Genomic DNA, 14,130 nt, shown 5'->3' on the forward strand with positions numbered 1-14,130 from the left:
ATAACCCCTTACAAATTATTACAAAAATATATTTTTTTAAAGCCAATCTGCACATTTTCTCATTTTTGTGAGAAGGATGTCTCACTGAAATACAAATGTTTCACGATATTAATACATTTTAAAAAAGTAAATTGTATAAAAATGTTTAAGAAAGTTAAATGCACATTATCTCCACGTCTATTGAAATATGGCCACATTAAAATTCATAAATTTTTTAAAGCGTTAACACATTCAATAAGAGAGTAAATGTTGGCTTTATTTGCTCATATATACCATAAAATGCATCATCTTCACTCAGTACTAGAGGAAAACCTCAACGCGATATTAGAAAAATATAATGGGCAAAGAAGTGTACCATTCAATTCTTCCATATTAAATAAATGTATTCAAGTCTTATTGCAATGTCTTTGAAAATCCATTACAGCGCATGTAACTCGAGGCAGGCAGGACTCGACCGTGAATACTGTGAGGAGTACTTGAGGCCTTCGCCCGTCAGTCTCTGCTTTGAGTGTCAGTCTTCCGCTTCATTCTTGGGCGAAAAATGCGAGTAGAGGTGGCTGTTCATTCGGCTCTGAGGAACCACAGCGTGGCAAAAAGCACATTTATCAGGAGCCAGCTCAGTCCACACGTTGGCCGCATCGCTCAGTTCAGGGCTCCAGAGGGGCTGCAGAGCAAGAGGAACCAAGAGAAATATACATTATTTATACTCTAAACAATCCTCACACTCACCCTATAAAAGTATGCTAGTATGCTTGGCCTTAAAGCTGCTTCAGCAAACACATAAACGTGGCCTCTGTCAACCCAAGTCTGCCGAAATATTAAGGAACAGAAAGGCCAATTGCTAGACTTAAGCGTTTACTATTTGTGTGTTTTCCTGTTATAAATGTGCATGGTGATGTAATCCAGGGAAGGAATCATACTTTTAGATCTTGCAGCATGTCATTCACATTTTTTATTGAAGCATTTATACACATCAGCAAATAAAATCCCACTTAACCATCATACTTGTTGTATCAGATTCAGACACTCTTAACGTGCTTCCATCTGGCTCACACATTCTAGCAAAGATGCCAAATATAACCACAGCATCCATGCTCAAGTAAAAAAAGAATCTGCACACATTACACAGTAATACAGTTAAGCCAAAGGGATTTTTTTTTCTCCTTCTTTTTTTTGGGGTGGGGGGGGACTTCACACCATTTCACTCCTCCATTAGCAAAGACCAATCATAAACTGATAATTTGCTACTAGTTTTCTCAGACCTTCTCCTGTGATTCTCACCTGCTGAGGTCCCCACACGCCCTCCTGGGAGAGCGAGGGGGATGTGGAGTGGGAAGGGGATGGAGGGTAGACAAAAGACATGGGCAGTTCGACGGGCTCCTCCTCCGTCAGGGTGGAGGGCATGCCGCCGAGAGGTCGCTTCAGGGGCGCGGTCAGACCAATGTGTCTCTCTGGAGCGCTGTTCAGGAAGTCATATTCGCTGTCTGCAGGGGGTGGGAATTTGACGCTAAGTTTGTTGAGAGAGTCTACAAAGTCTCGTTCCTCGGGGCTGGCACCACGAGACGCCAGAGACGTGGGTGGGAGTAGGACTTCCACTGCTGACCTCAGAGGTGTGGAGAAGGGTCTCTCTGCCTCTGCTGTGCGGTCTGTGCACTGGATGGGCATGGAGAACTGCTGATCTGTCAGATATAACATGAAATATAACAAAGAATGACTGTCTGTGTCAGAAAAGATTTTCGAGAAGTTGCACAAATAAAAACATAAGTAGGGTCCTTTAAATATGTAGAGAGAACTAATTTAATCACATTCTATTTACTATTGTGAGGAAAATTTTGGTTTGATTATTACCCGGCTAGGAACAACATCATATATTTTCCTGTGGAATTATTAAATGTGTTTTTTTACATTGGAAGCCGGCCATAGTTCGAGAGGGCAATGAAGCATTCATGTATAGTCTTAGTTAATGTGTTGCCATCTAATTATCTTAGAGAACAAAACAAAAACATGTAAACTCACAAGCTGTTATGAAACCTATTTAATTCCAACACAGTAACTTTAAAATGATTGAATTAATTAAAAACAAACACATTTCCATGCAGGCTTTAAAAACCAGCAGGTAAAAACAAAATAACAGCTTTGCATGTTACCGTTTGATGCATCAGTTCTTCCATGGAATCTTTTTAGGTGATCTTTTTGTCTTCTGGTTAGCGACTGAATCTGCCAGAATTTCCCTTGAATCGCTTCAAAGGCGCCAAGCATGCCCTGACTGTTAACAAAAAATATTAAAAATTGATAATGAATGGATAAATGAAAAAAAAAACTTCTAATTACAAGGTCATGTTAAATACTTGTAAAATTAAATAAAGAAATGTGTGCAAGAAGAGGCTCATACTAGTCGACGCTGCTGTTTACAGGCGTTTTAGTTGCAACGGCAGCAGTGCCCATATTCTCCTGGAAAAAGACACATTGCATTTATATTGATCAGCACCAATAATCATAGAGCATATGTTAATAAATACACATCACATCTATACTTGAAAGTGAAAAAAGGCTTCCTGGTCTGTTTAATAAGAGTAAAGCTCAAACTGCTGAACTGTGCAGTGATATAATCCTCTAGCACCATCTGGTGAAGTTAGAGTGGATACACCTTGAGTAGAGTAGAATAGACCACAGTCACAGCAGCAAAATAACATGAGCTTTTTACATCACTAACGAAAGGAGTTATGATATTAAAACTTAGTGACATGTGGAATCTTTTATCTGTAAACTGGATTGAAAATACTTATTTAAAAAAAGTAGATATTTGTAGCCTAACGAGTGGAGAAACAAATGTTCAAAGATAATGCTGTTATGATAGAGTCATAAAGACAAAGCTGTTGTCACAGTTTGATAAGCCAATTTACCGGACATAAAAGTTACTGCTTTATTGATTTTCCACTGGTCATGTGTGTTCCTGTAACAAACTTGTCAAGCGACAAGCAGAAGTTCTGCTTACGCGTGTGTTTGTATATCAGAGGAAGCAGTAAGTGCAATTCAGAGAGTGGGAATGTAGAGAAACCTGTTCTGAAGCCACCACGTTGCAGTATTTTAAATAGCATTAAAAAAAATTAAAAATAGAATAAAGCACTGGCAAAATCACGTCAAACGTACCGAGTACTGTGTCTTTCTATAACCACTGACCCCATCCAGGAGATGGTTGCAAGGCTCACATTTCATCTCCCCTTTGAAACAAAACAGTGTAATCCATTAACAGAGAGAGTTTTAATTACTGACGATTCAGGTACAACTTGTTTTGTTATTAATTGGCCACAATGCAATGCATCGAAAAGGCAAAGAACAATCTTGTCAACGTATGAGCAGAGGGATTATCAGCTTACTAACCTGATGTTGGTCTTGTTGCTGATAATTTAGCTTCAAGTTTTAAAATCACCTGCTGCTGGTCCTCTATCTGCTTCTGAAGTTTTTGAGTGTATCGCTCGTATTTTTCAGTCTGAAAAAAAAGAAGATGGATTCTGTTATATTTGTTTTTCTGATACATCGACACTCTGCTCAATGTTTATATAAGTTATTGTGTGTGTGTGTTACATTTTCATTTGGGCATAGTAATAGTTTTTGTAAAATAGAGCAAGAAAACAGGGTTTCAATGTGTCACTTTTTAACTTATTATTGGTGCTATTCTTGTCATGTTTGGTTCACGGTGTCGTTACCATCTGCTGCAGCTCCCTTTTAGCATTGTCCTTTTCAATGGAGACCTGGCGATAAGCTTCATAAGCTTTATTGAGCTGGTCTCCGATGTTCCTTTCCATGCCGTGTGCTCCACAATCATCACTGACACAGCAGGCATGAGCCCTACAAGCAAGATCAGAAAAAATATCCAGAAATATACCAACAATCCAACCACAACTTTCTTTCAGTCTTTTTTATCTTTGACTAGTTAAATAAGCATCCTGATGGTGACCGTTTTACCCTACCAACAAATGTCGACTTGTTATGGCCTGAAGCACTGATAAGTGCCGATTGTGATCCGAATTATTATTTTCACGTATTACAACGACAACACAAAAACCACTCCATACAGTTGTGTCAAATTAACAAGTAAGAAAACTGTGTAAAAACTTATCAAACATAGCCTACTTCCGTAACTGATTGTTACCAAATAACATTTGCAGTTCCGGTGAATCATAAGCTTATATGCAAAGCAAAAAAGATGAATTTACATTTAAACAACACTGCCTTGTTGTTGTTTTTTTTAAGATATTACATGTTTCAGATGTAAACAAGCAGCCGAGTTGTTGCAAACTACTGTCAAATACATTCTCCATGCATTTACACGTTTCTGCACAACACCACTGATTTCTACAGAGGTGTTTGTCAAAATTGTCTTTCGAGCAGATTAAAAGGGAATTTAGGAGCCATTTGGGAACAGCAACAAACTTGCTGTTTAAACAGTCAACATGGATGTGATTATTTGGTTAAAACAAAACAAAAAACAAGGACAGATGTTTATGTCAGTGTCACCAAACCAAAGCAACACATTGATAAATAAAGAAGCTTGAAAATTAAAGTCATAGTTACACAGTAGCCTATTATATGTGTCACTGATGCAACAGAAAGGACTTCTGGTTCAAGCAATAGTACTCAACAACAGACTCAGAGAAAAGAAAATCATTGTCAACTACATTTGAGCCTACCGAGAAACAGCAGTTTGACACTTTTAAATGTCATTCAAAGCGTAGTCCTCACAGTTCCGTATTCTTTACAGTTTGAGGACCAAGTTAGCAGTAGCTCATTGAACCGGTGGTGGATATACAACTCCTCAACTCTGTTCACCTCTCTGCCGGAGACTCTTACCTTCATTCGAGTTACTTTTCAAGAAGACTTTATTGTTTTGACACCGCCGCTGTGTCGTCTCCTCAATCTTCAGATGCAAAGTTACGAGGCGCTGGAGAGGATATGGCACCGTATGTTTTACATAGCCTGGTTGAGTTGGGAACTTCCCTCGGGGAATCCCCCCGATCTGTAGACTTCCGCCTTTACTCGCGCTCGGCCAATCAGAGGAGAGCTGGATGTTTAGCTGGTTGAGGGTTCTTCCAGCCTACGCGTCTGCAAACCGACTATTGTGCATGTGAAAACTGTCCCCAAACTAGGGGTTAAACTGTGCTCATTTAACTTTGCAAAATGTTTTCTTACATTATATCACGTCCAAAACGTTTGGTAGAAGAATTTAGCGTGCATTATCGATAAATATCGTAAATAAGCACTTTGTATGGGATTATGCACCATGTAGGCCACAAGGCCACAGATCAAATAAATATAGCCTACCAGGTTAAATGCTCTGTGTCGTAAAGGCCTATTTACAAATAGGCTATGCAAATAATTAGTCAAACAGTCACAACATGCTATAAGAATAGGCTTTTAGCAATACAACTCATTTTGTATTGCACTTCTCCAGATGTGCTTTGTATTAAACATGTAAGCTAAGGATTTATGGAAATATGATATTAGACAAATAATAATAAAAATAATACATATAAGTTTGCCATGTGCACCAGACTTGTATGGGCAATGGTTGGTTGTCAGTTTATTTTTGTTTTTATGTAGATTGGTTTGGAAAGTGCACAGTGTCAACTGGGTCATACAATACTGCATCGTTTTGTGGCCATGTGATGTGCTGTTTTATCAAATACCACAAAAAGTCAGAAAGCGTCTTTAATTCTGCCAGCTATAGGTGGTATTCCAGAGCGTGAATTGCTAGAAAACTGCCTCGTGCGCTGTACTATGTCTAAAACTGGAGGTGTGCATACTGGATACTGTCACACTGCCATGAATAACTGGGAAGTGTCATTTTACAGAACCATTGTTGATGTTATCAACAGCTTGGTGTCTGTTAAACACTTTGAATTGGCTTGTTGTTGAAATGTGCTATTTAAATAAATTTACCTTGGCTAAGCTTTTCCTGCCACGACAGGTGAACATGGCTCCAAAAAGGCCTATTCTTAATGCGTCAATTTGTGTCTCCTTTCTTTTCCTGTCCAATGTTTTAGTGTTATTTGTGTTTAACAAATGTCCATCTTTGATGAATAGATTGTAGATAAAATCTTTTTTACTAAATATATTCTGTCTGTGTTTGTAAACTGTGGATGAAATGCTTTACTGACAACCTGTAAAGGAATGCTATCATCACTATAAATATAAACTTTTATTACTCTTTAGAGTGATGTCTGAGTGTACTGAATATACTTATTTCTGCAGCTGGATGAGAATTTTCACCACTAGAGGTCAGGAGAAACATATAACCTTTAAGTAATACGCAGTAGTTTTATCAAGTGACAATAACCTATGTAAGATTTAGTTATCTATTCCAAATTATTCTTTTCAAACCATCACTGTGTTGACAAAACTGGGAAACATACATTGTTTGTCTCTGGGATGTTTAAGGTTTAGAAAGTATTTTGTAGCAACACATTATTCCTCATCACGTTGTCTTGCAGAGACTCAGTAACATGCCATGCTAAAGTCTTACTATGCTCCCTGTAAAGCAACTCCCTATTTGTTATCTAAATGTGTGAATTCCCTAACAAGGATAAACCTTGTTTCATGTTGATAGGTTGTTTAAATTCTAGGTGGGAAATATACAGCAGTTTAAACTACTGTATAAGGCTGCAGATCATTTTTCATCAAGCGTTCATAAAGATTCCTAAAGTGTCAATAAATCTAAAACCCTCAAGCATGTATGTCTCTCTAGTCTAAGAAAATGAGAATTAAAATGAGTTTTTGATTTATTTTACACCTTTAAATCCCTCATGTCCTACAGTGAAGTCGAAAAAAGATTTGTTATTGTGATTTTTCCCCTTTGCCTTTTCATTTCTTTATTAGAGACCTATAGGAAATGATGCAATGCTTAGACCTGATGGCATTATGTGTCATTCCCTTTCATTTTCAATGCAACTGATCACCCAGCCTCCCAATGTTTTATGAAGACATACAACTGCCCATGCATTAAGTTAATTCATTTTGTCTGAATCATTATTATCTTGATGCAGGCATTTCCAACAAGCAATGTGAGAAAAGACTCCGAACGTAAGAGAGAAACTCAAACTATGATAGCAGCAGAAGAAGAGCGACCAGTAGATGGCAGCTTTGAGTGACTGATCATAACTTCCATACAGTAGTTTTAACCTTAAAGGCATAGAGGCAAGGGTTTATGTTGAAGCAAATAACCTAACCCCTTCTGTAATGTCAGTCTTGTTAAAAACAATATCGTTTCATATAAATGTTTTAAAAATCAGTTGGCCCCACGTTACACTTTTGCACCTTCTTCAGATATATGTGACATGCTCTACCAAGATGTCTTGTGACCTCATGGTGGCCAAGAGGGGCTGATGCTGAGATTACTGGTTGACTAATGTATGTCCCTTATGGGAGAGAAGTGGAGTGTAGGTCTAATTTTTAAGAAGAGACAAAAACTAATAAAAAATGATCAGCTGTTATGCTGAAGTTACATAGATCAAATCAAATCTAATTTTCTTTTCTTTTGAAGTCTTTTTTTACATGGTATGACACAGGGAGCCATGTGACAATAAGCCTATGTGTGTTTTTTTCCCAAACCTAAACTGTACTGATCAAAGCTTCTGGTCTTTTTTTTTTTTTTTTTATCAGTTTGAGAATCGCTCAGCACAGACATTGGTGTGGTCAGTCCATCACAGTGGGACTCCAGTGGCCTGGCTGCTGTGAGGATCGTTTTCTGGTGTCCTGCCTCAAAGGTTTTCATCTCTGACCCTTGCTGACATTCCAACGTCAACCTCTGATCCTGCTTTGAATGACTTATACATCCAGGGTGCTACAAACTACCTCAACTCCAATAAAAAACGTAAAGAATTCCTTTAAGGAGGAGAGCAGCAGCAGATCTCAAGGGCTTCACATTTTTGCTTTCAACCCTCAATTTACAACAATTTGACTTTTGTCTTGTGGTCCAAGGAATGAACAAGTGATTTAGACAGAGATAGACAAAGAAAGCACTGGCAAGACAGAGAAGTTAAGTTTTGATAATTGAACAGAGGGCAAGCCATATGAGTCACATCAATAATTCACCTCAAGTATCATTTTCTTTTTCTGTTCAGTCCTTAAGCTTCTCTTTCTTCATCCTTTCTAAAAAATGAACTTTTATTATTGATGATGGGGATAAAAATGTTGTGGAAAAAAGTTAATCAGCTGAAAGAAATATGTATTTTTTTTTAACCCGTTGTAGATGTTAATGAGTAAACTGCAACAAAGAAAAGAGAAGCACAGATTTATGAGTACTCTTCTCCCTGTTTTTTCAAAGCAAGATCTTGATGTGCTTACCTCACTCTCCCTTTTGTGACCCGTAAATCAGAGTTGCCTCCACAAAGCTCCTGCATGCATCACTATCAGCCCACTATAAGCAATCAGTCCTCTCATCTCAAAGAGAAGGTATTTATGTGCACTGTAAGACCACAAGACACCAATGCTCCAACAGCCCGTTCAAACTGTAGTGTTGCTTTGTATATTAAAGCCATTTGTATATAAACCTTTTGGCTTTAAAAAAAAAAAAATTGGACAAAAGGCGCTCCATCAGTGGCTATATGGAGTTCATCATGCTGTATTTCACACTGTCTGTATCTGTAAAGTTTGTTCCTCTGAGTCACACGGGCCAATCGATAAATTCTTTCATTACTTGTTGCATGATAAATGGGAAAATACAGATAAATGTGCATTGAAGTAATTAGCTAGTTGTGGTGATGTGTTAATATACAAAACCGGCACAAGTGCCAGGAAGTGTTGATATGTTGCTTTAAAGAAGATCAAAATGGAAAAAACCATGTACAGTATCTTGTTGCTTATTCATTTTTATATGAGGCCACGAGGCAACATCCCACTCTAGGCTGTGTTGCTGTGCTGAATATCAGCACGTTGTTGTCGTTTTACAAATTTCTTCCTGCAGACTTGAGCCAATGACAGAATCAAACCTTGCTCATATTAAATACAAAATCACTTCCTCTCTTGTGATGCAATCAATCTCTGTTATGTGTAGCCACTTAAAACTGGTATTAACACCCAATCCAACAATTAAAGTGCACTGAGAGATGCTTTTCTCTGAGACCCTGACCTCCCCCCTTAAAAGAGGACATATGAAGCAGAGAGGCATCATAAATTTCTGCTGAAATGATCTCCAGGGAAATGTGGTGTCCTTTTTCCAGCGTCGTCCAGCTGACCCTGGAGAACACATCTGAAAGGGTCAAATGTGGGGTTTTTGCCATTTGTCCCTTATTGGATATTGGTGTAATGTGGTCCTTTAATATCCACCATTATGAGTGGATCATTTGTTTGCACAGTAACATGAGGCTATCCCAGCATCCTTTGCAGCAAAAGGACTTAAAGCTTGCTGTCTTAAGGGGCCCTGCTCTAGATACACATTACTCTGCAACTCAGCAGTAAATCTTCAGGCCATTGAAGGGTCCATCCATGTTTCCTCTGTGTCTGGCAAAATAAACAATCTGCTGTAGGTCTGCAGAAACGCAAGATCAGACAGAGGGCAGAGCTGAGGACTCTGGCATGCCGGTGGGCGGAAGAAAGGGGGGTAGAGGAGGAGGAATACAGGGGGAACACAGGGATCAGATTTCAGGAGCCAGAAGAAAGGTGGTAGAGAATGAAGGGAAACAGCGCTGCTAAGACACCCAACAAAATTAACATAAATGGGAAAAATGAATACTTTGTGCTTGTAAAATAAAATCACCATTGAAAAGCATGCATTAAAAGCATTGTGTTACTTAATCGTACAATTTCTCTTATATTGAAGAACACGTGTATTAATTTCTTTGCATATGCTAAAGTAAACGTGCAGAACAGACCACAGAGCCTCTTTGTTGTCCATCTGAGGTTAAAGCTGAACACTATATTGTTTGGGTTGAGGCTCCGGCCTCAGGGGCTTCCTGCTATTTGAAGAGGATGGGCTGGGGATGAGTAGGATGAGGAACTGTGAGAAAATGTAGTTCGGAGAATTTTTCAGGATCTGTCATTTGTTCTAAATCATTACGAGGCCTCTTGAGGTTGTCAGCTGCCCTGTAGTCTTATAGACACTGGTAAACAAAGAGAACTTTATATGCCAAAGTCCAGGCAGGATTCAAAACACGCAACAGATCTGTGGGACATTATTATGCATTACAGATGAAAATCAGAAACATATTGGTTTGAGCTTGTGCAGGGACCTAAATAAGATGTTGCTCTTTATTTTCTTTTGCCACAGGAGAAATACTGCAAGAAAACTCTGCTGCAGGCTAGGATTTCCTGATTGATAGCAAAAAGAAGTCATCTCCTTGTTGCTGTTGCCTAACCACAAACCTCACATCATGTAATTTACATGATGTGCTACCAAACCAATTCTAACACACCGAACATTACTTTTAAGATATGGTAGACGATATACTCACTGAATCAATATCATACATAACACATTTGTATCATCAATAGATTTTAGAGGTCTGATCGTACCACACACACGTCTAGTTCTGGTCCAGTTTGATTATAGTTTGGTGCGCAAACACCTGTTATTCTGATTTTATCCAACCAATGGCAACAACCAAAGTGAGCAAGCAATATATAAGTGATGCCTCTTAAAATACCTGCATTGATTTTTAATTTGTCACTGGAATGAATTTTGACATCCAAAATCAATAGCCATGCGGAAAGCAAGGGTCACAGTGGTTTGTTTCTTACAGAGGGGGAGGTCAAACAGATGCAAATGTGACACAAATATTTCGGTATCACACACGTTATGAGTTTTTACTCCTCCTTCAAGGGAAATGTGTCTGATTCCCTCAATATTGACTATACGTGCAAACCGAGATTCACTGTGAAGGTCACATGTTCTCGTTAGAATGGGTGGACTTGATATATACTGTGCAAACACAGCAAACAAAAAGCAGCATTCTTGTTATTGTATTTTTGATTTTTTTAAAAATGTTGTCGCTCTTAAGAGCATGTTGTAACTAAACACTGAGCCCTCGTGTGGTTATTGATTTAGCTCGTGATCCATATCATTTTCAAAATTGAGAATATTACTGCCACTAGCTCTGCGTAGAGTTTTCAGCGTGTCAGTTATGTTGCTTTATGTGGTGAAATAGTTTTAAAAAGTGAGTGTCGATTAAACACCACTGAAGTAGTGAGAGGCCATTCGAGGTTAGGAGGAAAGTCCTCAGCTGACCTGCCGGGCTCTCTTGAGAACATAAAGAGCCCTGTGGTGCGATTCATTACTCAGGATCATGAAAATTTTATCAGCAGGAAGACTTAAGGCTCCTCATAGACAATTTCTACCAGCATGAGGAAACACAAAGCATGCATTCACACTATCAGTTATCTTTTCGTTCTGCTTTTTGTTGGATTAGTGTACTTCCTGTGGGATAGTAATGAAAGAGCATGAGACTTTTATGATGATAGGATTCATCTGAGATTATTCAAGTGTTTAGCAGATGACCAAAAAAGAAAAAGAATGAAAATTGAAATGAAGACTACATCAGTTGGATTTCAATGAGTATTTTAAAAGAAACAAAAAGCGCTGTATTGCATGTTTAACTTTTCAACTGGAATGTGTCCAAGTCTCCTTCTGTGATCTTAAAGAATTTCACCCACAGACAGCTTTCTTATAAACATGCATTCATAACATGAACGTGAACTGCATTTTTTTTTTATGCATTTAAAGTGTACATGCTGTTTTGGACGGCAATGTAACTTTTTTTTCAAAGTAATGGAAAGTTGGTCATATTTTGTAATCGTCTAGAGCAGACTGCCTCCCCTAAAGTAAACTTTCAATCATTGTCAGGTTGAATGTATTAACTGCCATGGTGAGAATGTGGACAATGGCATTATGCTGAGGCTGAACAGCACCACACAGTGTTTACAATAAAGTTTGGAGAGTTGCCTGGCAGCAGAATGTACACAATGAAAGAGCGCAGTGGGCCTGCTCTTTATGTCAGCGTCAGGCCTGAAAGAGCGGCCTTTGTACACATATGACTCTCATTCTCGGGGCAAAATGAAGGCCAAGCTGCACAATAAAACCTTTCCTGCTGCTGTCAAGTGTTTCCGCTCTTATATTTGAAATGATTCAGGAAAGCTTCAGATATGTGCGTTAAACTGTCACTGAGACATATAAATAGATAAAAACCCATATTCTTCAAATTCCTGGGTGACAATTCATAACTTACTTTTTTCCATATTTCATTTCATTCCATATCAAGGAAAAGAGATTGTATCAAAGCTTCATCATGTCTTTATATGAGAATATATGAATGAGAGTTAATAAAGAGTATCTCACATCAGGCGGTGCAGGTGATTTTCAATTTGCCATTTCTTGATGGATGAATCTCTTTGCCAAATGTTTTATTGAACAACAGAAAAAGCATTTGCGATATTATAATACAACTGCCAAAATGCATAACTGTGTATGAAAGCTGTTTTAGAGACCCGAGATTTAAATAGTTGTTTGCATGGACTTTACAGATGATGATATCCAAATTCTCCACTGTTGTAAATTGAACTTAAATCAGAACCTCATGGTGAGAGAACTATGAAAGACAAACTATAACCTATGATATGTTTCTGGGTCATTAAATCCTCAATCATTACTACAAAGAACCAGTAAAGTGAGTCATTCATTTTTGGATTACTGAGTCGGCCTGTCATCAACGCCACCCCCACTTCAGCACCTCAATGAAAGACTGGAGTTGTGAATGTGGCTTTTTTTTTCCAGTGTGTGACACACATACATTGGCACTCACAGCTCTCTCTCTTGTGGCTGATTTACAGTCATAAGTCAGGGGAAATGAATCTGCTGCTGCCAAAGTGGGGTCACACGCCCCGAGCCAAACCCTCCCTCCAGGCAGGAAGCCACAGAAGTGTTACTAAAAGCTTCCTGGAGCTGCTAAAACTCTGTGGAACTTCTTGGGACTCTAACACAAATCCATTGCGTTTCACAAGATGAGCTGTGAGACTGTATTTGTTGTTGTGATTGTAAGGCCAAAACTGAGAGCAACACTTTCTTCATGCACCTCAGCTTTGTTTGCAAGTATAGGTGGCTTTCATTAGTTCAGGAAAGAGTGAGAACAAGTAGCACAATGTCCTAATATAACCTCACTCTCTTATTTCCCTTGGAAATACCCTGTGTGTGTGTGTGTGTGAGAGAGAGAGAGAGAGAGAGAGAGAGAGAGAGAGAGAGAAGGGGGGGGGGGGGGGTTGTGTGGAGAGCTTGTCTATCTGTTTGTCTTGTGCCTGTAGCGCTTCCTGAAATCTTTGCATCGTTGCGTGTTTGAACCTGTTTAGAGGATGGTGCAATCTAAAGATGCATCTATAATGGAAGGAGAACGGCATAGTCTTTAGATATCTGATTGTTCCTCTGTTGGCCTTTTGAAATAAAAAAACAATCGAGTACAATAGGTTTTACATTTAAACAAGGTTTTAATTTCAGGACAGGCTAGGGAAATAGAAAGTAAAAATACTACAATACTTAATACTTTTATAGTACATGATAATGACAGTTATTTCCAGCAATATTTTTAGGTTTACCAGGGTGTTATAATAGTGATATATAAACGCAGGGATCAAAGATTACCTTAGCTTTCACTGTTTCATTAAAGGTAGTGCTTCAATTGCCTCTCCCTACCCCCTTCAGAGCAGAGTGCTGAATCAGACCTTTCTCCCTCTGCTCTAATGCTGACCCATTGACTCCTGTTGGCCTGATGAACTTTTCTACATGCTCTAATGGTGACCTTTGCTTTCATTTACGAGTGGCTTATCATGTATCTCACATACACATTGTTCTGATGCCTTCCAAAGAGGACAATGATGTCATCGTGAGCTCACAATAATGTCAGCAATAATGAAGCTTACAAATTTGTTTCATCAATTAAGATCCAAAGCTAGGCCGCCTTTTTTCTTGAAAGTTCTTGAAAGAGACATTATTACAGTATGTAGGCGTATTTGTTTATGTCAGAGATTACAGGTCTTTATGTTTTTATGTAGCATTTAATTTGCATGGTCTTGTTTGTTGATGACATAAAACAAAAGCTGCTATCTGAACCTATGGGTGACCAGAAGGTTTTGTTGTTTAGTGAGGCTTGA

At 38.6% G+C, this 14,130-nt stretch overlaps 1 protein-coding gene across 1 annotated transcript; it reads right to left on the bottom strand.

Moving 5' to 3' along the window:
• Positions 1 to 235: 235 nt before the first annotated feature.
• Positions 236 to 5,079, bottom strand: tank (TRAF family member-associated NFKB activator). Its single transcript, XM_079358362.1, has 8 exons — positions 4,852 to 5,079; positions 3,708 to 3,849; positions 3,382 to 3,490; positions 3,151 to 3,221; positions 2,393 to 2,451; positions 2,148 to 2,266; positions 1,282 to 1,679; positions 236 to 664 (listed from the first exon to the last, which is right to left on the bottom strand). Exons 2-8 carry the CDS (start codon positions 3,804 to 3,806, stop codon positions 512 to 514), a joined length of 1,008 nt encoding a protein of 335 aa, XP_079214488.1. The 5' UTR covers positions 3,807 to 3,849; positions 4,852 to 5,079; the 3' UTR covers positions 236 to 511.
• Positions 5,080 to 14,130: the final 9,051 nt, after the last annotated feature.

This window comes from Symphodus melops, assembly GCF_947650265.1.
Source record: "Symphodus melops genome assembly, chromosome: 12".
In the NCBI taxonomy this organism is placed as follows: domain Eukaryota; kingdom Metazoa; phylum Chordata; class Actinopteri; order Labriformes; family Labridae; genus Symphodus; species Symphodus melops.

What these genes read in the sequence shown, in the direction of transcription:
- tank (XM_079358362.1), bottom strand. Translation starts at nt 3,806, where the DNA reads ATGGAAAGGAACATCGGAGACCAGCTCAATAAAGCTTATGAAGCTTAT. An exon ending in AAAGGGAGCTGCAGCAGATG is followed by an intron (nt 3,491 to 3,707) that starts GTAACGACACCG and finishes CTTTTTTTTCAG; the next exon opens with ACTGAAAAATACGAGCGATA. An exon ending in GCGTGTGGGGACCTCAGCAG is followed by an intron (nt 665 to 1,281) that starts GTGAGAATCACA and finishes CTTGCTCTGCAG; the next exon opens with CCCCTCTGGAGCCCTGAACT.